This window comes from Diceros bicornis, chromosome 17, assembly GCF_020826845.1.
Source record: "Diceros bicornis minor isolate mBicDic1 chromosome 17, mDicBic1.mat.cur, whole genome shotgun sequence".
NCBI classification, from domain to species: Eukaryota; Metazoa; Chordata; class Mammalia; order Perissodactyla; family Rhinocerotidae; genus Diceros; species Diceros bicornis.
In genome coordinates this window covers 61,728,274-61,754,716 of record NC_080756.1, presented here as the reverse complement: position 1 = coordinate 61,754,716, position 26,443 = coordinate 61,728,274, and the positions used below count along the sequence as shown (strand labels likewise).

Below are 26,443 nucleotides of genomic sequence, written 5' to 3'. Positions count from 1 at the left end.
CAGCTTGGGCACTCAGAGGTCTGCTTACTCAGTTGGCCTAGAATCCAGCCACTGAAGAGAGGTCCAATGGCATCTCTTCCAAAAGCTGCTGTTGCCTAACAATGTAAAGACACAGGCCATTGACCTCTCCAGAAAGATTTCAGGGGGACAGTCGGCTTCCAAAAAAAGCCCAACCCTGAGTTATTTTCTCAATTTTGTTCATAGCACTCTCCGAGAATGTAGAGATTATGGCAAAACTGAGCCCCTACAGGGGTACTTGTTCATAAAAATAAAATACCTCTCCTCCCAATGACAGGAACTAGTTCAGAGACAAAAGACATTAATGTTTAACAAGAGAAGCACCTTTGGATGTTTCCACACGTCAAAATGGAGAGTTCCTCAGAATTCTGAGACTAATCCTCTTTGATGATTTATGGCTTTTCCCTAAATCTTACCCTATCCGCTTTCCTTTCATGCCCCAATTTGAAGAAGTTCATTGAGTGGGATAATCTTTGTGTTAAGGTATGTTAGCCATGGGGCTTAACTTGTATTAATGCCAAATAATTCCGAAAATACAGCTGGGTTACACTGCCTACTGTACCGAGTTTTGAGACAGAGTTGACCAGTGGAAGATACTTTGTTTTGGTCCCAAGGAGATAAATCTAGAACACCCTAAAGGGCACTCAGCTAAGAGCTAAGTTCCTGTTAAAGGACAAAGTTAAACTCTATCATTAGCTAGAACTGTTCAAACATTTTGGCCTTTGTTTGGTGAGGAATTCATGTCACAGGAGGAGGGGTTCTGGTTGGGAAATCAAATTTTACATGTATTGTAAGGGTGTGATACCAGTATGCACAAGGAATGGAGCTGATGATCCAGTGTCACAGGTGTCATGACAGCAAAGGAAGCCAGACCAGAGCAGTATCCCCGCCCCATGCCCCTCCAGGGCAAGAAAACATACTGCGAGAATCAAGTGAGATCAACAATCTGGCCAGCATCATGTCAAACCTGGGGTTTACTAATGATTTGTACTTTAAAGTTGATTTTTTTGTTTCAAAAATTATATGGAAATGCAACTATTAAATTAGAAAATGAGACTGACATGCTATTTTACAGGAAACAAGCTTCTTATGGGAGCTTGACTGATTGTGAACGCGATTTTAAAACAGGATGGAAGTCACAAGAATGTTAGCCAATAATAACAATATATCAACAGGAGTAACTGACACCAAACAATTGGAGGTCAAGATGGAAAGATCTGTCATTGCCCTAGAAAGTGACAAACTTGACCGAACAGCAGATTTGGAAATTGGTACTATTTGTGGTAGAATTTTTACTGAATGAGATTACTTACATGGCCAATTATTTAAAGATAAAACAGGCCAAGAGTTTTGGTATCTTAAGACTATAACTAAGTGATAAGATGGACTTTTTATTTATTCTCCCCTCCCCCAAGAACAAAAATCCTCCCAGGAAGTGGAAATAAAAAATAAATTGGGCAGTTAGAAAAGTACCTTTTTTTTAAAAAATTATTTTATTGGGGTCACATTGGCTTACAGAAAAGTATCTTAATTAGACTTATAGTTCCTACTTCCGGCCACTTGTAATTCACAGATGGCTCCAGGCCAGAGCTGACCATTTTTCCCCCGTTATCAACTGTTCTCTGCCTAATGGGCCCCCAGTCCACCCCAGATTTTGGAAGAAGATCACAATCAGTGTATTATGGTGTGTTTAAGATGGCGTACCACGGGCTGGGGATGTGTGGGTGGTCCGGGGAGTGGGTGCACGAGGTGGGTGTGGACAGGCCAAGCTGGGAAGAGGACTTTATCTCTGGCATTGTGTAGAATGGGTGGCCAGCTTGACTATTGTTCTGCAGCTCTCTACAGAGCACATACCACTGTCACCTCACAGGGCCCACGGCTCCACCGCCCGCCCCTACACCACCCCCCTGACGCAACAAGGTCTGAGATGCAATGGCATGTTTTAGGTGATGGCACTGGGGCTCAGTCTGAACCCTTGTCCGGATGGGAGTTGGCTCTGATGATAAAAGTGACACATGGACACACACCACTCACACATAGCAGAGCCTTACTATTTTAAGAATGTACTTTATACAAAATAACCAGTTCATATGGAAATAAATCTACAGACCTCCGAAGATCAAAAAGCTTTTTAAAAAGTTCTTTTAAAAAATTATCCAACACACAATATTGAACTAACTATTGAGGTAACTGTCGCTCTCAGTGAAACAGGGAATCAGCAGACCACGACAAAATATACACAATATAAAAATAAATAGCATTCCCCTTCCAGTACTGGCCAGGAAAGTTCACACGGCTTTTGCAGAAGAAGCAAGAATCCCTGACACTGTGTGCTGCGGGCTGGGGGAGCCTGGCCTCAGCCCCAGGAGCCATGTGCAAGTCGGAAGAGCGAGGCACCCGAGCCGCCCAGCTGGGGAAAAGCAGGGGTCATACAGAGGACACTGAATGGGGTTAGCATTTCAGTAACTTACTGGATATCCATACCCCTGTTCCCAACCCCACCCCCCCTTTCCAAACACACGCAGGACAATCAGCTGGGTATCAGGCATGTCTACATTGACCTTCAGGGAGTCCCTGTGCAGAATGAGAGAGAGAGAGACTACCCAGGGAGACAGGCCCCCGAAATGTCTGTTTAGCAAAGGCCTACAAAGCACAGAGAGGGATACATATCGAGCCTGGAGACAGAGCTCATGTCACCGTTCCACATGAGAGAAGGGGCGCAGAAACGTTCTGTCTGCCCAAAAGGAAAGCAGGCAAGCTCGGCGTCCTCAGGCTACATGGTACAGAGTCCAGCCGCCAAAAAAGAAAAGGGGGCCTGGTTTCCTACACAGCAAGTCTCAGCCACATTCTTAGCTCCTGGACAGCGACATGAGCCCAGGAATAAAAGCCTCTGTGTGCTCAACCCAAACCCCAAGTATCTGCACTGAAATGTGGAACAGAGGGCTATCTGCAGAGACCCCGTACCCCAGGGACCCCCAGGGCTGACCAGTCCTCAAGACACGCACACACACGCACACTGCATCCCAGGGACCCCCAGGGCTGACCAGTCCTCAAGACACACACACACACGCACACAGCCAGTGTCCACGATGAGGCCATGCAGACTCTGGCAGGGGGTGAACTGACAGGCAAAAAGAGGGTAACGATGCTAGAAAACTCTAAGCCTTTCATTTCCTTGAAGAAGACAGCTTCTCTGAAAGCAGGGCAGGATCCAGACACTAGGTTAATTGTCCTTGCCTTGAGACTGCTGGGTTAAGACTTCCTGTAAATTTCAAATTAGGTCTTTAGATTTGAACTTCCATTAAAAAAAAAAACAAGAGAAAAGTTAACCACGTGGTATGGATTGGAAGTTTTTTCCGACACCTGTGATGAGTGGCACCCCGGGATTTTGTGTGTTCTGGACAGCATTTAGTGCACTCTTTCACTCCAGCAGGAATTAACATAAATAATAATAAAACAGCAGATAAATGCCCTGTGATAAGGACCCCGAATGGCTCGTCACGAGAAGCACTTTCAGGGTCTGGGGGCGAGGCCGGGGGAACTGACACTTAACGCTGAGCTTTGACTAAACCTTAAGGGGTACAAACTACAGGTCTTAAGGTTTTCAATAAACATAAAAACGAAGATGAGCATTAAAAAAGTTTGCCTTTTGAGAGCAGCCCCACTTGGGCTCATTCAATAATAAAATAACAAAGAACTGTTATTAATATGCTCATGTGCACCACCAGAAGAACTAAACCAACCTGACTAGGGCGAGATGGAGCGGGATGGAAAAAGTTATGAGAGTAAGAATCTGCATATTTTGTCCTTATTTATTCTCCATATACATTTACCGTAATAAATTTTAGCCAAAAGCTAAATGAACAGACTCTGAGGGGGGAAAAAAACCGCAAACTGGAAACCTTCCAAAAGGCTCTACTTTTCTTTTTGGATCTTTTCTCTTGGGTCTTGGGGCAACAGTTTCTAACTTATTAACAACTCTAATTAAGGTTAGCCAGGAATGTTCAATCAAATAGGGGTGAGAGTATTCCTCGTTACCCAGGCATCTCAGCTGTCCTTCCTGGGCCCCATCGAGAGCTGGCACACCGACAAGGTGGCAGGGAGCCACAGTGTCAGAGGCCTTCTAGCCTGAGAGCAGAGCTTCTTCAGGACCCTTTACACACTTCTGTCTAGTTACAGCACATCACATGACCATCACCCCGAGTTGAGAAGGTGGCAGAGGCGTTTGCATCTGCTTAAGACACGTGGGAAGAAGTGCTAGAGGAGAAAAAGGAGGTGAGGAGACAGACCCCGCTGGGGGGAGAGTGGAGCAATGGTTCAGGCAGCTCTGCATCCAGAGCCCCTGGAACCCTGCGGCTCCTGCCTGCTTTCAGCAGACGGCACTTCAAGACCACTCAAAGCTCCCGACATAGCAGACAAGGCACGAGGCACTGGCACCCGCAACGCGCGACCCAACCCCACACGGGATCAACAAGGCTGCTATCTTGCTGTCGCCCTTGTTCACAGTTCAATCTCCTATCGTTCTTCCTCAGTATTTTTCTCTACATACCAAGAAGGGAGATTAAGGAGAAAAGAATTGACCGATTTCGTCCTATATTGTTCACAGCTCCTCTCTAGCAACAGGTAATTGGGGCTAAGGGGCTGGGAGAGAGGAGAAAAGGTTACCTAGAGCAGTGTGGACACAGCTGCTCAAATACCACCAGGGTGGAAGGAAAGGTACAAATCAGCCCGACTATTGCTTATGGCCCACTCTGACCCGAGCCCCAGGGTTATTCGGCACAAAGCAACCCCTGAGCTCCAGCACCAGGGGAAAAGGCTCCACGGTTACTGCGCTCCCAGTGAGGGAAGAGCCAGAGGCCTCTCAAACCAGCTTTAACCTGAGAAAAGAAAGGCTGTCAGTGGCAGAATGCTCTGGGCCCAAACGAGGTCTAACCAGGCCCAAACTAGCTGTAGAGACTGGTCTTTCCTCCTCCCTGCTTTTGCACAGACACAGAAGTAAGAATGCTTCAACCATGCTACCTTCCACTAGCTCAGGGGCTGACTGAGCCCATCCACAAACCTCCACCTCTGTTTTTCCAGCAAACCAGATTTCTAACAGGAATCAGGATCAAATGAGAACACAGCCTCACAACTCATTCCACTTGAAAAAGCACACCAAATTTAAAATTAAAATCTATCACAGAAACATTCGTATTTTCATGCATCGTTATCTCAAAGGCATCTGTGTTCCCGATCCAACTCCCCATCCTGCCTCAGCCGTCAGCCAGGTCAGGAAGCACTCGCTGAATTTCCATTACACTGGCACTGGTGTCTTGGGTTCCATTTGTATAACATGGATGTTTCCAATTTGTTTCCTTTCCTACTGATAGCATATCTTTAGCACTCTTTAAACATGACAGTTCCATGTTTTATCAAGGATGCTGGAATTGGAGGGAAAGGTTCTACTGGCCCCCACACAGTTGAATTGATAAGAAACTAGGGCAGATTGATATCATATGGAAGCTTTTTTACTGTCCCAAAGGCATGCTTCAAAATATGCTACTCTTTACAAAAACTTGTAATTTCAGGGCATTTTCCTTAGTTTTTTTTTTTTCTTTGTGGGATATGTGGGATATTCAAAAGATTAAAACATGAGTCCTAACTTTGGTAGCATCTCAGCTAAAACCAAATACAGAATGCTAAACAGGGAGAATCCAGTGTAATTCACTTCTAAAACTGTAATAAAGTAATTTAATACTGTAAAATTGTTTCCTATCAGATACAACAAATGATTTCCAAGAACTTGTTCTTGACAGCTATTTTAAATCACCATGACTTATTTTACTATGATTCACTTAAATTGAATAAAAACTATATATATTGAAATATTCCTAAATTCAAATTGTAAATCTATAGAATACATTTTCCCTATTCAAAACTGTGCAATTTCTTTATTGATACTAACATATACAAACCTGAGTAGTCACTTCCACAAAATGTGATTTGTGCCAGAAAGCTTTATGTGACGCCTTCCAGATCACAGTCCTGGCAAGTCTGTGAAGAGGATGATTCATTTTATCTTCCTATAAGCAAAACACTCTAGTGATCCCAATTCCTGATATTGGTTTACTATCTGGTAGGGCTGGTGGCATTCAGGAAGGGCACTGCTCTCTTATCCAGGATTTGGGCCACCAGAGGAGAGGGCAGCCTGTCTTCTGGGCTGAAGCTTCTGGAAGGCCGTGTGAGAGCTCTCTGCCTCCGAATGGAGAAGCTGAATGGCTGGGGGGCGGTGTAACGGGACTTCCTTGGGCTGATTGGAAAGAAGGCCTTTAGATCTTAAAGGCTGGCTGGCCATTGAGGAAACACAGTGACCTGTTACAGGAGCAAACTTTTCCTACCCACTTCTCCAGCTCCCCAAAGTATTCAGTGTGACATGATTGTAAACAGATAAGGATCACTCCAGTGCTGTGTGCCCACCATTTAGGACTTCCATTTCTTCCACATCCCCACCCACCGTTCCCACTTGACATACAATACATTCACCACCAACCACAAAAATTATTTTAAAAGGCAACATGAAAATTCTGTAAACTGGACCCAGCTCCAAACACATTAATACTACAAGTAGTCCCTTCCCCAAATATATACCTGAGTTTAGCTGCTCATGAAGGTTTACAAGCACCACTCCATTCTTAAGTATGCCCCCCCACCACGTTTAAGATGATTTTCCCTGAATAAGAGTCTCGGGACTCGGAAAAGCCATCACTAGTTCCAGTTCATTTGTTCTCTACTATCAGCCATGCAAGAGATCCCTGACCCAGGACCTCGGCAGCGGTGTGTTCGTTATCGAAGGAGTGTGCTTCCAGGGCTCAGGAACTGCTCCAGCAATGCGACAGCATGAAGTTATGCACGGTGAAGGGTGCAGCAGGGTGACAGGAACAGTGATGGGGGAGGTCGTTCTCCCAAACTCTCCTTGTTCCAGTCTTCATGTGCAGCTTTCCGTTTCCTTGGGGGTTATTTCCTCCTTGGACTAGCTCTGAGAGAAGCAAAATAAAAACAATTTAAACAAAATTAACATTTGTGTTGTTAAAAAAAAATTAAGTAGGCCAAAGAGCTGTACACATTCCTCTACATCTGGGAAAATGGCTTGATTTTGTTTCACCAGCCAGTTTACTTCCGGAGGGTGGGCTCTAAGTTCTGGCCCTCCCGCCTCAAACCCCAGCCACCTGGCGCAGAGGCTGTGGGACTTCCTGAACAACAAGGAACGATAATGGCGCTGCAGTGGATGATGACGACCTCTTGGGGGTTGACAAAGACACTGAATGAGACACTGCCTGTGGAAGCTCTCAGCCCAGCGCCCTGCACAGAAGCAGCCTTGAAGGGAGCTACTATCATTTTAAAACCTGACTGACTAGTCTCTCTCACATGAAATAGGTGGGAAGGAAAGACACAAGGTATCATATCAAAAGGAATGCTGGTAGCCAGTTTGGAAAAATAAGGTTTAAATCATCCCCCAACAGCTGATTCCCGTAAGAAGAGGAAAAAGGACCATGAAGGAGCAGTAAAGCAGCTCCTTCTCAGGCTTTCCTCTTTTGCCCTTTCCCACAGCTGACTCAACGGGGAGCACGGGGCCTGAGTGGCCCTTTCTACCTGGTTGTCTGCAGGATATGAAGCACTTTCCAGGAAAAGTTTCTGGATCAATAGGACACCTTAAAAGAGTTTTTTCAGAACAGCAATGAACTCATGTACTTGGAAGAATAAGAAAAGTTCTAATTTTTGGTGATTCTTACCTGATCAAGGGGCAGTGTTGGGGGCTTATGTGGCGGCAGCTCTTCCTGCGATGTTGCTGGTGCTGGGGTCTTTGGGAACGAGGCATGCGCCTGGACCGGAAGCATTTGCATTCTATAGCCGTAAGAAAGCAACAGTGAGAATGAATGAAGACACATTAATTAGAAAAGAAAAAAAGATACTTTAATCATATCTCAGGCAGATACTGCCTTAATTATCCAAGTGATCCAACTTGGAATCACCAATACTGGACAAACTGACATCATATGCCCCCAGAGGTGATGCAAGAAGTCAGGACGCCACCTATGTAGTGTTCTGGGCACAGTGTTTAATCTGACATGAGGAACAATGAGAAGAATCTAGAATCTGGGACATTCTACATAAGAACTGGCCTGGAGTCTTTGAAAAACAAAAACAATAATAGAATGAATGTTGTAAATTAAGAGACTAAACAGACATAGAAGCCAAAAGTAAATACATGAACCCTGAATGGATCCTGGATGGTAAAAAAATCAAAATAAAACAAAATAAAGAAACACAGCTATAAAAGACATTTTGGGGACAAGTGAAGAAATTAAATAAGAACTCTATATTAGAAAATGTTATTTTCCTTGGGTGTGAGAATAGTTTGAGACTGTGCTCCAGGAGAATGTCCCTACTCTTAGGAGACGCATGCTGAAGTATTTAGGGATCAAGGGTCATGGTGTCTGCAACTTACTTTCTAATGGTTTAGAAAAAAGGCCAAGAAAAGAAATAAAATGTGAACAGATTTTATACAGCTATAAACAAATAGGGCAAAATGTTAAATGGGGGGAAGGGTCAGGAAGTAAGGGCTTCTTAGGTCGGCACACTGGTTTTTAAGTTGGATGGTACTGGTTTTATGATTGGGCTTCATAACTTTAACATGAACAATCTCATCTAACCATCTTTTATATATTAGTAATTTGAAAACTTCCTGGATCACCTCAGTGGGTCTTAAAAAATACCACTATTGATGAGAATTCTTATGGGGATAATATTTGACTTGTTCCAAGTCTAGATAAACCTAGTTCTTTCATTCAATGTTAGGGGAAGAAATGAGGGCAAGGAATAAACCCTGAACCTTATATACGACCTCCCACATGCCCAAGTTTGAGAGAGACTCAGCAGCAGTGTGAAACCCTCTGCCTACAGCTCTCAAACTGGCTATCCAGTTTCTAATATCAAAATCTAACTAAATAGTCATTTAAAAGTCAATTCACTTTCAAGAAGGAAAAAAAATGCCAAAGATAAAATCTGACTTGAAGGCTAATACATTTCCAGTAAGTCATCAATGATTCACATGCTTTTCTTGGTCCTAGACCACTAAAGTTTATCTTCATTCCCAAGGCCATTTTTCTTAATACTACCACCAATTCTTCTTTCAAAAAAAAAAAAACCAACCTAATACAATCTTACCCTGACGGTCTGTACATTTCCTGGAAATGTCCCCTTATTCCACTTCCAGTGCCAACGTGTTCCATCATTACTGCTTGAAAGTGACCCAGGCCCTCTTCTTGGCAGTGATAGATGGGGCCCTCCTGAGAGAGGCCGTTGAGCTGGGCTGCCACTGGGTGGTGAGCGGGAGGAGCAGCCACAGGGGAAGAGTAAGCCCTGGGCTGGAAATGACTGGCCGGCCGCTGAGGGGTATAAGGAGGCCCCGTTTGTAGCATCACTCCATGGGGTGGGAAAGCAGATGAACCAAACACCATCCCTGAACTCAGAGGTGGAGGAGGAGTTCCGTAGAGATATTCATTGGCTGACAGTGAACTCTGTCGCTTGGTAGCTGCATTATGGTTGTCCAGGTCTAAAAATTCTTTGGGACTCTCTGGCCTCTCCACAGACTCATCCAGCTTCTCTTCCTCTGCAGCAGGATTCTGCCCATCAGCTGTGACCACCTTGGCAGCCACCGCCTCCATTCGGGTCGGGGAAGTTAAGGCAGCAGTCAGTGTCTCACAGCCTTGGAGATTAGCCATGGCGTTCTTATCTGAGAAGAGGGGTCTTGGCAGGGAAGGCTGACTACGTGGGGGCCCACTTGGGCTTCCCGGGGGATGGATATGTCTCTGCCAGTCGGAAAAACCCTGTGGACAAGTATAATAAGGAGTTCGCTGATAGTGATGATAGGAAGGCTGAGGTGGTGGCTGGTAGGAATACCTCATTCCTTGGTGGGGGCGATACCGAGGAAAGACCCCAGAATGCGGGCTGTTAGACTGAAAACCCCTGGGGGGGAAATGCTGAGGATGTGAGACTGAGGGTTTAGCTCCCATCACATGATCCAAGCCCTGCAGGCCTGGAGTGACGTGGTAATGTGCAGCTGAACCTGGGTATTCCAGGCCAGGCACGTACAAGGGAGAAAACTGGCTTACAGTGCTTCCCAGCAAATTGGGGTCTGTGCTGGGAGGCGCAGCTAGGGTCTGTCCTGGACACGGCATGGTTTCCTGCAGTGCTCTGCCTCTAGGGCAGAGTGGCTTTTCTGAACCACTACCACTGAGGCCTTTCCCCTCTGACGCACAAGGGGATGCTTCAACAATCACTCCGTTTTCGGGTAGAGCCCCTCTCTCTGCCAGAGCGGAGAGGTCTCTCATACACCCTTGGGCTGCTGTACTGGCATAGCTGCTCTCTGAGGGCCAGGGACTCTTGCTTTTTGTTGCTTTACAGTTGTCTCCAGATTCTGAGGAGTCGCTTTTGAGCTCTGGGCCCTCTGTTTCCCTTTCTTGTGGAGAGCTCTGCCCGGTACAGTCGGTCTGCAGGGGAGGCGTGAGGTGAGGTAGTTGTTTGAGGTACAGCCCCTCTGAAGCACCAACACTTGGTGATTTCTCCTCAAGCCCAGGCAAGGGATCTGCTGCAAGAAAAACGGAGAACAAAATAATAACTCAGTAGCTGGAATGACAATACTCATAGAGGTGGTAATGAAAAGAACATGATAAGCAGTCAGATAAGGGGACCCAGGGTGGAGGTGGATGTGTGGCCATTCCAGCCTCAGCTAGAAATCTTGAGAGGCCCTGAAAGGTGTCACGATGCTGAGTTTAGGCCTTGCACACTCCCTTTCACAGACCAGGAGGTAAGACCTAGCAGCTCTACAGCTACTCATAGCGTCTGCCAAAGAATGGCGCTGTCCTGGCCTCCCTCTTCCTGTGCTGTCAGAGTCAGATTGTAAGAGGGTGTGAGAGGATCCACGGACTCCATCCAAGCAGATGCAAGTAAACTGTGGCAGGAGGGTATAGGTATCACTAGAACCGCAGGCCAGGCCAGGAAGCTCTAAAACTACACAATGAGAAGGACCAGGACGTGATGGTTTCAGGAAGCCTGGACCCCCGACTTCTGCCCCACCAGAACAGAAGCTCCACAGGAGCAGGGATTCTTACTTGTTCCTCACCATATTCCCAGCACTTGCCCAAAACAGGGCTCAATCGGTATTTACTGAAGGAATGAAAATGTTCACCTTGTCAGCATGTTTTGAAAACAAAATGTCTACAGCATAAAACTCAAAAGCCATCTTTAACATATTACAGAAATTTAAGAAACCCAAACAAATTAACTTACTAGCCTCAAATGCTTCATTACAAACTCAGAATTCTTTATTTTGCTATTGTATCACCCATAAATATGGTCTTATTATTATAATCTTTCAAGTAGGACAGAATAGTTGCCCAGGTGTGGTCCAAATACGATTCTGGAAACAGATCTTAAGGATAAGATTAAGGATTCATAGCAACTTTTAAAGATCTACTAGGATCTCAGGCTACTGATGAACTAAAGCTGCTTTAAAGATCAAAGGTACAAGCTATACAACGAAAATTAAAATCTGCACTTTTCATCATTCAGTCAACATACAACAGGGCAGCTAACAAACAGACTTCTCCAAGGTCTCACTACAGGGGCTCTTCTTCAAAAGCTCTGAATTCCAGACATCATCCGAAATCAGTATTAAAAAATTCTGCTAGAGCTGGTGTTCACAAAGTAGGCCTTTCCTCAAAAGGAACACTAAGAAGTAAGTTTGAGTTTAGGCATATCATCAATTTTATGTGAAATCTTCATATTTTATAAAAGTCTAGGCGTCTCCATTCCCAGTCATGAACTGAAGAAAATTACATGCAATACATACTAGACATCTATCCTAGAAATAAGCATTAATTACACAAAGCAGTCTTTTCATCTTTCTCCTCCAGTTTCAGGTTTACTCTCTTAAACAGCATTTCTAAGAAATTTCTTCAAGATTTGCTAGATCTCACTATTCTTCATTCTCAGTAGATTCAGATATGTACTCAAAAGGAATAGAAGGATGAGAATACTTAGACTTTAAAATACTGAAAACTTATTTCATAATGGTAACTTTCAAGACAGGGATTCTGAAAGGCAGTTCAATGATGCAGGGGTTGAGAGCATGGATGCTGATCGAGTCTGTGGGTTCAAATCTCAGGTCCACCACTCACCAGCTAGTTAAGGGCAGATAATATAGTGTCCTTGTGCCTCGGATTTTCCATGTAAAAACAAGGATAATAACAGTAGCTATCTCAAAGGTTTGTTCTGAGAATTAAATGAGTTACACGTATGAGTCTCAAAAAGAGTGCCCGACACAGTGAGTACCACATCTGTACAGCTATCACCATCACCAAAAATCCTTTTGGATTTTTGGACCAAAAACAATACTATGATTGGCCCAACCCTCAGTGGTTCAAGAAAGAGAGGCTGGAAACTAGTTTACATTTCGTTTGATTTTCTGTGTAAAGAGATTACTCATGGGGCCGGCCCCATGGCTTAGCGGTTAAGTGCGCGCACTCCAGGTCCGCTACTGGCGGCCCAGGTTCAGATCCGGGCGCACACTGACGCACCTCTTGTCCAGCCATGCTGAGGCAGCATCCCACATACAGCAACTAGAAGGATGTGCAACTATGGCATACAACTATCTACTGGGGCTTTGGGGGAAAAAAAAGAGGAGGATTGGCAATAGTAGCTCAGGGTCGGTCTTCCTCAGCAAGAGGAGGAGGCCTGGCATGGATGTTAGCTCAGGGCTGATCTTCCTCACAAAAAAACATAACAAACAAACAAACAAACAAACAAACAAACAAAAAAAGAGATTACTCATGAGTTTAACAGCTTACAGAATTAGAAGTCAGATAAAAGTGACAGTATAAATTACCTTGGTCATTCTCAGGTTCTTGTGTCTCACTGTCATCCTGCGATCTCCCAGGGTTCCCCAAGGCAGGCTTGGGGGCAGACACACTTACTGATGCTGAGTGAGCAGCTGGTGGGAAAGGGCCAGGTACGTGCGGGGGAGCAGGCTGTTGGGGGTGGTAAGGCACACCTGGTGGGCAAACACGGGAGGACAGCTGCTGCATGGCGATCATCTCTGGGCTGTCCATCATGGAGGCCCCTCCCTGCACCCCCCGCAGGGCCTGGGAGGGAGCTCCAAAAAGAGAACTGGGTGCTGGGGCTGGAGGTGGCTGTAACCGATGTCCACCAGATTTACAGGGTGGTCGCATATACCCTGAAGAAGGAATTCCATGAGGTAGAAAGCTTGGCTGTTCAGTCCACTGGTTTGGGGGAAGAGGTGGTCTCATCACTCGGGAATCCATCATGTGACCAAGAGTACGAGGCTGGCGAGAGGGTCCTGGCCCCACGGGGGGCTTCTCATCTGGCCCCAAGGGTCCTGGGTTTGTAGCACCATGGTTCCCATTCCAGACAGCAGGGTGTACTCGATTCAGGTATTTGTATGATCGGTACATGTGGCTAGGAGGAATTTCTGAGCTTTCAGGAAAGTCTGGGGGTCGGGTTGGAGCCCCATCATGCCTGGGAGGGATAAATCCTGGCTGGAACTGAGTTGGGGGATACATGTTTCCATCCTGACTGGGGCCACTCATGTGCCCAAGCTGCAAGGATCCAGGGTGTGATCCCATGTTAGCAAGCTGCGCCAGCCCCCCACACACTCGCTTCTCTTCGGGTGTGCCTAGCCTGGGTCCTCGGTGGTTGTTAATTCCAACTGGAGGCTGGCAACAAGAAAGAGAAGACAGCAGAGTTCACCAGACCCACAAAATAAGGCATACCTTGTAATGTGCTTAATCTAGAGAAACAGACTCTACAGAATAAGAGATAATAAATTAAATTTAACCTGGGAAGAGACTGTATTTCTAATATTTACCTTGAGACCTTTGCACCTGCACAGTCTGAGTAGGTTGCTTACCTGCATGGCAAAAGGTTGCTGCTGCTGTCCCGGCTCTCCAGGGTGTGGCTCTGGGACTCTTGAGGACACACAGAAGGTGGCAGGGTCTGATCCTCGAAGAGGGCCAAATGCTCCTGGTACTGCTGGCCTCTGGAGGGCAGTGAGGAAAGGCATGAGGAGCAAAAAAAAAAAAAAAAAAAGAGAAAGCACAGACATTAGGTAGAAAGTAAGGACATTCCTGAAGATGAACGTCCTGCTACGCTAACACAGACCATTAACAACGCAGCAGAGAGAGCCAGGATGGGAAGACAGCCAGCACATGGGCTTCCCCAGCTCAGGACCAGTTCCTGAGCCCAACGCAACTTCTCTTTCCAGGAGAGACAAACTGGTGTTTCTTAACCTCTTTCATTATTGCCTCCTCCCCACAGGAGCCTTTTTAGCCAACTTTTCCCCCAACAGCTCCCCACCATGAAATTTTAATACCACAGATATACTGTATATTTTATGCACTATACATATTCTGTACTTTACACATGAAAAAACTAAGGTTTTTTAAATCCTAATTTTTGCCCACATTGAGACTGTGTGGTTCAAATGATCAAGAGAAAGGGAGATTTAAAATAAAGGAAGAACGAAGGAAGGACAGATGAAGAGAGAAGAAATCATCCATATACAGAAAAATTATTTTGGAAGAGGAGCCAATTGGAAAGGCTTTACTTCCCTTTGAATTCACCAACTAGGAGAAACCACAACAGATTAAGCTGTTCCTTACCATCTGGTTTAAAAGGGGTGTCTGGTTGGGCATCCCACCATAATAGAGGGGACGAGAAAAGCCTCGGCCATTGGAGGTGCCCACATCCTGGGGGAACTGTGAGGAACTGCTGCTCTGATCATCCCCAGAAGAAGAAGCTCGGCGTGCGGGTGGCAATGACTTTCCTCCGTTTTCCACGGGCTGCTGTTTCCGGCTGGGCCCTTCTGAGTCCCTGGAGCGGGTCCAAACATGGCTTCCGCCACTTCGCCCAGCCCGATTTCGTCTCTTCTCCCGCTTTTCATCCTCTCTGATCCAAAATTCTTCATCTGTGTCTCCATCTTCGCCCGGAAAATGCTTCATCATTGCCCGATGGAAACACCTCTCTAAATTATCAGACATCTTGGTATACTCTATAGGAAGATAACAAGGATTGACCTCCAGGTAGAGCTTTTTCAGGCCACAAAGACTATTCTCTTCCCAATAAACAATAACAGATGCTACTCGGGTAAATGCTGAGTTTAATCTGACCTGAGGGCATATTATGTTGTAGAGCTAAGGATACAAGATGAAGACATGGTTTCTGTCCTAAGAGGCTCCAGGCTGTGTGCCTGGGACTCTAGGACTGTTACCTCAAACCTGTAAACATTTAATTCTTTAAGGCTAAACTGCAGAAATATTAAATACGATCACTGAGTCTGCTTAGTGTTTAAACGAAGGTATTTTGAGCTAATGCACAAATGACCCCACGTTTCTATACTTGAAGCCATATACACTTGTTATTAGATCTACTCTGTGGACTTCTCAAGATTTAGACTCAGCTCCACCTAGGTTCAGTCTCCTCAGTGTTCAACTGTCTGTATTAAGGAGGAACAGTACCAAGTAGACCCAGACTAGTCTCTAAGATAATGAGAAATAATCTGAGCCCCGTTAGCTGCCAAATGCACTCTCTTGTCATGAGGCACAGGAGAGCAGTCCTGGAACACTGTGTAAGTGGCTGGAATGGCCAATCCCATGGCTTTTAATACACATTCTCTTTATAGTTGCAAAGAAAGGTCTGAGTTACTAGAATATGTATTTCTAAAAGAGAAGGCATTGTACTCTTGGTTATAATGGTACAGCAAACGTGTATCCAGAGCAAACTCCTTCCCCACTTACCACTACTTTCTCCATTATATTTTCGACAGTTCCTGAACATAGTCTTCATGTCATTTACAAATTCCTCCTTGGTACAGTATACACCTCCATTCAGTTTCTTCTCCATGCTTGAGATATCCATGGGGACCTAAAATAGGACACATTAAGTTACAATATGCTAGAGAAAATCACATCTCACAGTCCCCATGAGGCAAAAGAATCATACTGTTATGAGACACTCAAAAGCCTGGTACATATCCAGCAACTCTGATTTTCAAGGAATAACAGATGAACTTAAACAAAACAAAACAAAAAACAACAACAAAAAATCAAGACACATACACCATAGTAGGTATAACTTCAAAGCCAGCCTCTACCTTAATAATCTGGTAGTAGTTTGGGGCATATGATTCATCCACAGGTTCCAAAAAGGGCCAGGAATCCTTGTGAGCCTTTACCACATCTAGAACTGAGAAACAAAAAAAGAGAGCTTAATTAACACACTCACATGGGAACACTTCTCTCAGAAACACAATAGTTGAGAATGGGACTAACCTTTATACATGGCAGTGAAATCATCGTCCAACTCAAAGCTGTAAATCATAAAATAAGAAATTAATAGTAACTTTGACCACCTTCTCTCCTTAGCAGTCTTAATTCAATCACAGACACATGCTGATTACACCAAGATTTGGAATAGTCTCAATAAAATGTTTTTAAAGATAAGTCTTAACACTGATAACACTCCAGAAAATAGTTATAAAGATAAGGGACAGCAAACCTTAGTAAAAAAGGGAATATCATTTTCCTCATCTATAAAGTGATGGGGCTGGCCTAGGTGATCTGGACCTTAATTTATGATTCTATAATATTAGTTATTTAATAACACAATTCTTTTCCAGGTTTATTTTACTCTAATGAGTTTTTTTTTAATGTAAAGAATAATAATCCAAAAAAGTATACAGTAGATTGAGGAGCTCACGAACACTGAATACTACCTATCACACAGGGTTGTTTTGAGGGTTAAATGAGAAAAATGCCTAGCAAATGTGACCGGTTGCTATTGTTAGCATCATTAAATACTCACAGGTCTTTAGTCCTTTTTTCTTCCCTCATGGGGGAGTTAGGGTCCAGATGGGAAAGTTCTGGGGGGAGCTCCTTCCCTTGGGCCAGCAGCCATGCCCTTTCTTCCCTGAGCTTTCTCCTCTTAGCTCGATCTACAAGGAACACAAAGCATTATGGCACTAGGAGTTAAGTACTCTCTAGATGATTAGATGTTCATCAATCATCTTGAGAGAAGGAAAAAAACAAAGATCTCCAAAGTGGTATCATGAAATTATTTTTGCTTCCTTTTCCATCCTCTTTTTGGTAATTAGGATTCTATAGATGGAACACTCTAAGAAAAATATAAACGAGTGGAACCCATTTCCTCTTAGTCATCATACTGAGTTTAAGTTGTGGGATGAGGGAGGTATGGTGGGCACTGGGATGGGGAGAGGGGAAAGAGAAAGGCAGAAGAAAGACGGAATTAGAAGAAAAAGGAAAAATAGAAGATTGAATGAGGATTATCCTTTGACTACCTAAGGCTTTCCTAGCTTTCTCTCAAAAAAGCAACATCCATTTTTTAGGATCAGACTCTCAATCCAAACATACATACAGGATTTTATATGCAAATCCAAGCTCTCAAGGCTTTGCATTTACAAAGGCATTCACATACACCAATTGTCTTTGCTCTGCAACCCAGCCCCATCTCCATCGCTGGCTCCTACCAAGCCAATGGTGGTAATAAGTTTGGCTGGGAACAAAGGTAAGATGCCAGCTGGATTTAGGAAGAAGTTGATAGGCAGGGATGACTTTTTTCTGGGTCAAAGCCATGGCCATGAGAAACACACTTAGCATTCCACTACTAGCCTGACGGGGCATTCATTGCCTGCAGGGAACAGGCAAGTCAGGAGTAAAGAAAAAAGGCAGAGACATGAAGAAGAACACTGCCAGACGGCAAGACACAAAAATGGAAAGGAGAAGCCAGGACAGATCCTCTTATTTCTTCTCCAAAACATAGGCTCCATGTGGGTACACTGCTGTGAGCATGATGTGACCCTGCAATAGTGTATTCCCTGTCAACTTCCCTTTGATTTGTGTTTTTGTTCCTACATTATTTTCACTTTTAAACTCAGAGTAATCTAGATCTGCTTTAAAGACTCTTCACTATCAAAAACGTTTAAAATTGTGGTTTTTTTAAAAGAACAATTTTAAGCTTAAAGAATAGCGTAACTAAATTAATGAAGACCCATGTACCTACTAAACTGTCAAAGCTTAACATTTTTGCCTTATTAACTTTAATACACTAAATCTCACAGCTTAATAATCCATTTTCTAGTTGACTACAATTTTTTTTGCATTTTGTAAACAATATGATGATGACCATTACTTTAATATGTCTTCTTGTGCATGTGTGAGAGCTCTCTAGGATACAAACCCAGTAGTGGAACTGCCAGACAGAGGAATATGTATCTTAACTTTATCAGGCACTGTCAATGCTTTCCAAAGGGTTATACCTATTCTTTCAATAGTGATTTGAGTTACCTCACACTCACTTGATAAAACTTCAGCATTTTACCAAACTGATGAGTATGACATGGAATTTTAGTGTTTTCATTTTCATTTTTCTGATTGAAGTAATAATGAACATGTTTTCTACATTTACTGGCCATTTAGCATCCTCTTCTGTGAATTTCCTGCTTATATACTTTGCTTTTTTTCCCTCTGGGTTGCTGGATTTCTTACTGATTTGAAGAAGTGCTTTATATCATCTGGATAACAAGTCTCTGTTGACTATGTGTTAAAATTATCTTGCACTCTGTGGTTTGTCTTTTCACTTTGTTCATAGTGTTTTTGCCATATCCAAGTTTTCAAGAATTAATGTAGTCGAATATGTCAATCTCTCTTCCCTTATAGTTTGAACTTTTCATACTTAATAAATTCTTCCTAATCTAATTATCTTTAAGATATTCACCTATACTTTCTTCAAAAAGGTTTTGGCCTTTGGTCTATCCAAAACTTATTCTTATATGAAAAGCAGAGATGTAATTGTTTTCCCCTATCAGTAGGCAATTGTACTGCTACCACTCACTAAAGAACCCACAGGCTCTCCCAAGGTCTGTTTCTGGGTATTCTATTTCATGGTCTCATCACCTATCCTTGTGCCAACAGCATTCTCTCTCATTCACTGTAGCTTTTGTTATCTGATAGAATGAGTGTCCCTACCATATTGTTTTTGGAAATTATCTTGGCTATCCTTGGCTCTTTGCTCTTTTGTATGAATTTTAGGAACATAAAATGATTTATTTAACAGCAAACATCCAGTCAGGGTCACACTTTCCCACTTGTTCAATAATTTTTTTAAAGTTGGTTTGTTCAAATCAAATCCTAAGAAGTCCACACACTGCATTTGGTTGATATGTCTCTTAAATCTAGTTGAATTTCTAACAGTATCCTCTCCCACTTATTTGCTGGAGAAACGTGGTCATTTTGTGTTTGTAGAATTTTCCACATTCTGAATTTGGCTAATGGCATCTTCACTGTGGTGTTAATGTGTTCCCAACCCCGTGGACTTCCTGTAAGCTGGCAGTTACATCTGGAGGCTTTGATCAGATCTACAGGTTTGATTTGGGGGCAATATTACTTCATAAATGATGCTGTGTACTTTTCATCACATCAGGAGACATAGTAGCTGGTTATGTTTCTTCATGATGTTAAATTTCATCAGTGTTAACCTGATCTTTTCATTATAAAGTTCCTCATCAGTCTTTTACTTAAAGTTTAACCCGAGTTCCAAGACAGAATTAAGCTGCAGAGAAAATTATTTGTGTGACTGTTTTCTCAATAATTCCAAGGTACATATCTAATACCTCTAAAGATGCACAGAAGAGAACTCATTACATATAGTGGATGCTTTGGGGCAGGGGTTTGCAAACAGCAAACTACAGCATGTAGGGCAATTGCTGACTGCTTTTGTAATAATAAATAAATAAGGAAGGTTTTACGGGAACACAGCCCTGTGTGGCCTCCAAGCCTCAAATATTTACTATCCAGCCCTTTTCAGAAAGTTGGCAGATCTCTACTTTAGGGTAGAGTCTCCTGAAACCTTGGTTGGGAAAGCTTTGCCTAGATCCAGTTTTCCATTATTTGTTCACATTCTATTATTCCTGCCACATTTATTGACCAAGTTCTTCTTTTCCTCATCAGTTATTGCGTACTCTGAAATACAGTCTGTAAAGAGAAGGAAACAAAAACGCTTGATTCTTTCCTTCTATTTTACCAGTTTTTAGAATAAAAAGTTGTCCCATTAAACTCCTAAGGTGATCACTGATTTTTAAAAAATATCATTATGAACTCATGAATTTTTAACTTACTTGATGTTTTTTAATCTATTGAGGATTTGTTTTATTTTTTTCAATGCTCAGAAAGTCCCATTTTGGTCAGTGAGAGCCCCTTCAGGCTGGCTCCTGTATTTTCTGACAGAACTTTGAGGAGTCTTTGATGCTTCCTTGCTGTCTGTTATAAAATAGTCTAGGCTCTGGGCCGGGCCCGTGGCTTAGCGGTTAAGCGCGCATGCTCCACTACTGGTGGCCCGGGTTCGGATTCCAGGCGCGCACCGACGCACCGCTTCTCCGGCCATGCTGAGGCCGCGTCCCACATACAGCAACTAGAAGGATGTGCAACTATGACGTCCAACTATCTACTGGGGCTTTGAAGAAAGAAAGAAAGAAAACTAACTAACTAACTAACTAAATAAATAAATAAAATAGTCTAGGCTCATCTTATATTTTTACTGCCCCAGTACTGAACTCAGGCATTTCTCCAAAGAGTCTTGGTTCCGTCTGGAGGGAAATTATATTTAGAGACCACCATCTGAGTGTTAGGAATTCTCATTGCTATGGGGTGATGTTACAAAATTATTCATATTGATATTTGTATAATAATAGTGAATCCAGCTCCCTGGCTGAATTCTTATTAGTTACAATGGTTTCTTGAATATTTTCTGGAAGTTTCAAATCATACATTACCTAAACAATATATATACATATGTATACAGACATACATTTTTTCCTTTGTAGAGAAGAAACCCTACACAACAATACAATAAGGAACAGAAGCAACGATGGAGGAGATCTTTGTTTTCTTCCTGACTTGAAAAGGGAATACTCGCTATGTTTCCCCATTAAATAGAACGTTTTCTTCGATTTTTTTTTATAGATACTGGTTAAAGAAGTTCTATCCTAACTTTTCAGAAATTGCCACAACCCAAGGACTGCCAGGAACAACTAGAAGCTAGAGAGGAAAGGAAGGATTCTCTCCTAGAGCCTGCGGGGAGAGTGTGGCCTTGTCAACACTTAAATTTAACATTTCTAGCCTCTAGAACTGTGGGAGAATAAATCTCTGCTGTTTTAGACCACCTAGCTATGGTCATTTGTTATGTTAGCCCCAGGAAACTAATGCAAAATCCAATCTCATTTTCTCCCGAATCCTACTGTGCTCCTGAGAAGTCTGCTTTCACTGTTACAGAACATCCTTTAAGGTAATCTGTCTTTTCCAAACTGGCTATTCTAAATATCTGTGGGCCACATGTTCTTTAATTCAGCACCATCTGTCCACGTGTAATTTATATCTAGCTTACTTCTCTTCTTGCTTTCTAAATCAGAGGATTTATGTTTTTCATCAAATGAAAACAATTCTCAACCATTATGTCTGAATATTTTCTCCGGCCCATTCTCTTGATTCTTCATTCTAGAACTCAGAGTAGATACATATTGGATCTTTCACGCTATACATCACCTGAGTCAGTTATTAAGCTATTTCTGTCAGGTCCAAATCCATCATTTCTCCGCTCTCTGCTGGCTTGCATTCTGTCAAAAGGGAGGACTACAGGGAGAGTGTGAGGCAAGGTGAGGCAGAAGGGGCTCCTTGCTTCCTGTTTGCTTGCTGTTGCGTTCAACACCACTCCAGCAGTGGGCCTCCATCTGCAAAGATGGAGTCGGTTCTGAGAACCCAGTTCTTCTGGCAGTCCCAGAACCGGGCTGCTGCCTGCCTTCAGAGGCACCATCTTCAGATGTCTGAGGACCACCTTTCAGAGCAACCACTACCTCAACTACCTCAACTTCTAGGTTCTGATAACCCCAACCTCTTCCTTTTGTTTCCCTTGCTCTAGAGGTGCTACCTCAGAACTCCCTTGAACTTTTTCATTTCTCTAACTTCCGTTTAACCAAAGACCCATGTGCAGTTTAACCAAAGACCCATGACACTAAATGATGAACCAATGGTAACTTCTTTCGTCATGTCCATCTTCTTTGTCTCAGTGCTGCATTCCATATAATTTCCCAGATATATCTTCCAGTTCACTGATTCTCTTTCACAGGGACCTAAGCTGTTAACCCAGTTATTATTCCAATAACCACACTTTACACTTCCAGGAGTTCTATTTGTTTCCTATGAATTTCCCTGTACTTTCATCAAGGTTATTTTTTTCCTTATGTTTACAATTCCTTCCTTTTTATATCTGATAATGCTAAACATACTTCTTTTTTGTCTGCTGCACGTACCATCTATTGCTCACAGTGGTGCTTCCTCATGTGCTTTGAAAGTCTAGTTTTCTACTCATCTTTTGCAGGGATTTATCTATGGTTTTCCTTCCCAGGGTAGATGAAGATTCCCTAGACTGCCCACTCCCTGCACCAACTTAACCTAGAAGTCTGCTCACTAACTTGTCACTGCTTTTACTCCCCCTAAAAACAGCTCCTGATACATGACCTTACTTGATTAAGACTTCAGATATGCTCTTTAAAAGGGTATTTATACATTATTAGACAAAATATTATATAGATAATATACTACAAATATAATTTCCATGTATTTAGGCAAGAAGAATTTTTAGGCTACCTACCAACCATATTGAGAGAAAGTCTCAATAATGTCCATTTCCAAACTGACTGGTTTGACTTAGAATGGATATTTATGTCATCATTCAGTCTTGTAACATCCTTTTATACAAAGACAATACTAATAAATAGCAGTACATTTATTTGGCCTGTTCCATTTCCTTTTTGGTTTTTGCTTTTTAAAAATTTTAGGAAAAAATATATTAAAAGTACCTTTTACACTTAAGTAAAAGTCAGTAGCATTAAGTACATTCACAATGCTGTACAACCATTATTACCATTACCCACTTCCAGAAGATTTTCACCATCCCAAACAGAAACTCTACCCCCATTAAATAATAACTCTGCATTTCTGTCTCTCCTACTTATTTCACTCAGTATAATGTCTTCAAGGTTCTTGCCTGTTGCAGCGTGTATCAGAATTTTATTCCTTTTTAAGGCAAATAATAATCCACTGTAAGTATATACCACATTTTGTGAGGCAAACGTGATAACCACTACACTACAGAAACGCGATTATACCATGTTTTGTGTGTCCATTCACACTGATGGACATTTGGGTTGTTTCTAACTTTTGGCTTCCACCTTTTCTTAATCTACTTCCCTCCTTTCCAAATCTTTTTCAACGAATGAAAGCCATGAGCTCTCTCCTTGGAAATATGTGCTCATGTGTAACATTACACTAGTTTTGCCAGCAATTTCAGGGGCCCCATACTAGTGACTGGTGCCAGCACTGCTGGGATGATGGGGTATAAATAGAAGCATACAAAAGAGTAAAACTAACTGTTAAGTTGTTTGCTCCATTTACAGACAGATTTTCAACATCAATATGAAGAATGTTCTGATGCACCCTCAACACAGATAAATATTATGGTACAATGACCCACACGATAAAATCCTCTTAGAATTTAATGTCATAAAAAGCTTTTTTCTCTGAGTTAACGTTACAAACTTTAAAATTCTCCCGTCAGTAAAAAATGTATTATTTCCATTTTTTTTTTACTTCACTGCCAAGAAGTCAGGAAAAGTTTCTTGTTGTAACTATTTAACAGCCTGTAAAAACTCTCTCCACGTTTCCTCCATGATAACTATCACTGTGAGCTTGCTGTGTGCTAGCCCTTCCTGCATTCACTCCTTCTAACAAGGTCTGCATGGCCCTACACGATCTGACCCGTTACCTCTAGGAACCATTTCCTGCCAACCTTCTCCTTGCTTTGCTCACTTGGATCCAGCCACACTGCCCTTCCTGCCGCACAGCCACAACTCAGTGCCTTTGAACTTGCTATACCCTTGGCATGCAGGGGTCTTCTCTCGTCAGATATTCATATGGCACATTTACTCATTTCATTATCGAATGTCACATCTTCAGAGAGGACTTTCTTAACAATCTTATTTAAATGTCACTTATAACATGAGGCTCTTTATCTCTAAACCAGTTTTATTTTTCTTCAGATCTCTCACCACTATCTATGATTCTACAATATTTGTTTACTCTCTGTCTTCCTAACATTAGAATGTAAACTCCATGAAAGGAATAACTTATTTTGTTTAATACTATGTTCCTAGAAGAGTGCCTGGCACAGAACGGGTGCTCAAGAAATATTTGTTGATTTGAAAAATAATCCGTAACAAAAGTATTACTAATCTTACAGGTATAGAAACTAAGCCATAAAAATAAGTTTTGAACCTGTCTGTATATATAAAAAGTGCACCCAATAAGAACCCCACTGAAAATTATAGAATCCCACTGAAAAATATAAAGAAATATAAGGCACAGTTACTGTCTTGAGGAATTTAAATCTAGTACTGGAAATAAAATATATACAAAATCTTACAAGTAGGATATAATACACAATGCGACACAGGCTAAATTTGCAGATTAAATGACTAAAGGTTTTAGAATGAAGAAATGAGTAAGATAGGAATGGGGTGAACCTATTAAGAAACAGAAGGCACTACTTAGGAAAGGGAGTAAAAATGCACATAGTAAGGCCAGAATCCTTTAAATTTTATAGTCAAAATTTATTTAAATTTTGCATTGAAACACTGCATTAAAAAAGTCAAATCCATGTTACGCTGTTTTATTCAAATACTTAAAAAGTTTAATACACTTATTTAAAAGAAAAGAAATATTGGTCTGTATTCAACCAACCCAAATGATCTGTTGTCACAAGATACATCAGGTGCAGCTTATAAATATGGCTGCTACCTAACACACCTAGAGATGATTGTTATCCTTTGCTTTAACCACAAATCAAAGAAAAATCTCAGTATACCAAGACCAAGACCTGGACCTAAGCCTGAGGAAGCTATGTGCGCTCACAGTATTAATGGTAATATTCTAGATTTGTATAGTGCCATACCTGAAAAAAACCTCTAAGATTTTTCTTAAGCACATTTCATTTGTGTTTACAGTTATTTCTGTGAAATTAATTGTCATCAATACCTTCATTTTTTTTTTTTTTTGCTAATCCACACAAGGGACATGGCAGAGATGAGAGCAACAAGCAAGAGCCTGAAAGAAACCCCAAGAATGACAGGTACAAATGCCTTAGCAGGAATAACAGCAAGAAGACTGGATCCAGACGAATAAACCAGACAGAATACAATTTAAAGAGAAATTGCCAGAAACAGCTTAGATAAATGAGAGAACCTAGTTTGATGTGGCTCTGGCTACAGGCAGGCTATTCCCATACCACATGTAGCTCTCTAGAATGCAGAGAAAACCCACATACCTTCCACTGCCTTAACTTTCTCTTCCAATTCTCGTTTCCTCTCTTCCTTTAGCATCTGCTCCTGCTCCTTCTTCTGCACTGCTAGAAGAATTTGCCGTTCTTCCTCCTCCTCTTTGCGCTTCTGTTTTTCTATTCTGGTAAGCACAGGGGTCTCCTGCGAGGAGCCAATAAGTGTACAGAGTCAATACACAATCACGTAAGATCAGTTCTTTGTTTTAAGATTTAATTTTTACTGAATTCAATTTATTCAATAAATAATATTAGATACCTAAGGAACTTATAACTACAAATTGATGTTATCATCTAAAGAATAAATGTATGGATATATATAACACACTAACATTAAAACAATGGAGATCTAAAACAAGGTGAAAGTTCTGGGCCCAATGATTTACACAATTTGTAGTCTTTGGGAGATAATCTTATGAAGAATATGATGAACCAGAGAAGAGAAACTGACGCAGTTCAGAGACACAATTCTTACAGACTTAATTTTGGTAAAAGTGAAATCTTAAAAAGTATCTTTGTCTAAGTAAACTAAAAGGATGAAAGACAGTCATTAGACAGAACACAGACTGACAACTTAATGTGCACGACTTTGAAACCCTTAGCTTTTATAGTTTTCTTTCCTAATAAAACTGAGGGTGTGGTAGGAAGAGCCACCATCCTTTAAAATACAGAAAGGAGGGGCTGGCCCGGTGGCACAAGCGGTTAAGTGCGCACACTCTGCTGCGGCGACCCGGGGTTCGCCGGTTCGGATCCTGGGCGCGCACTGTGGCAGGCGTCCCATATAAAGTGGAGGAAGATGGGCACGGATGTTAGGCGAGGGCCAGTCTTCCTCAAAAACAAAACACAGAAAAGAAATGAAGGCGACTACACAGAAATTCATGAAAATCAGTCAGATTGGCTAGTGACTTCCCTT

General features: G+C 42.3%; 1 protein-coding gene across 7 annotated transcripts in view; it reads right to left on the bottom strand.

Moving 5' to 3' along the window:
- Positions 1–3,812: 3,812 nt before the first annotated feature.
- Positions 3,813–26,443, bottom strand: part of LOC131416483 (chromatin remodeling regulator CECR2) — a 161,827-nt gene continuing 139,196 nt past the window's right edge. For 4 of the 7 annotated variants that reach the window (XM_058559146.1, XM_058559150.1, XM_058559152.1 and 1 more), the window contains 11 exons: positions 25,522–25,675; positions 16,936–17,065; positions 16,404–16,441; positions 16,226–16,317; positions 15,870–15,996; positions 14,736–15,124; positions 13,943–14,113; positions 12,944–13,790; positions 9,223–10,645; positions 7,788–7,899; positions 3,813–7,033 (listed from right to left, as the gene is read on the bottom strand). In XM_058559146.1, the coding sequence (XP_058415129.1) occupies positions 7,028–7,033; positions 7,788–7,899; positions 9,223–10,645; positions 12,944–13,790; positions 13,943–14,113; positions 14,736–15,124; positions 15,870–15,996; positions 16,226–16,317; positions 16,404–16,441; positions 16,936–17,065; positions 25,522–25,675 (3,489 nt within the window). In that variant the 3' untranslated portion in view covers positions 3,813–7,027. The remainder of the gene's footprint in view (positions 7,034–7,787; positions 7,900–9,222; positions 10,646–12,943; positions 13,791–13,942; positions 14,114–14,735; positions 15,125–15,869; positions 15,997–16,225; positions 16,318–16,403; positions 16,442–16,935; positions 17,066–25,521; positions 25,676–26,443) is intronic. The other 3 variants (XM_058559147.1, XM_058559148.1, XM_058559149.1) reach the window with 3 other exon arrangements.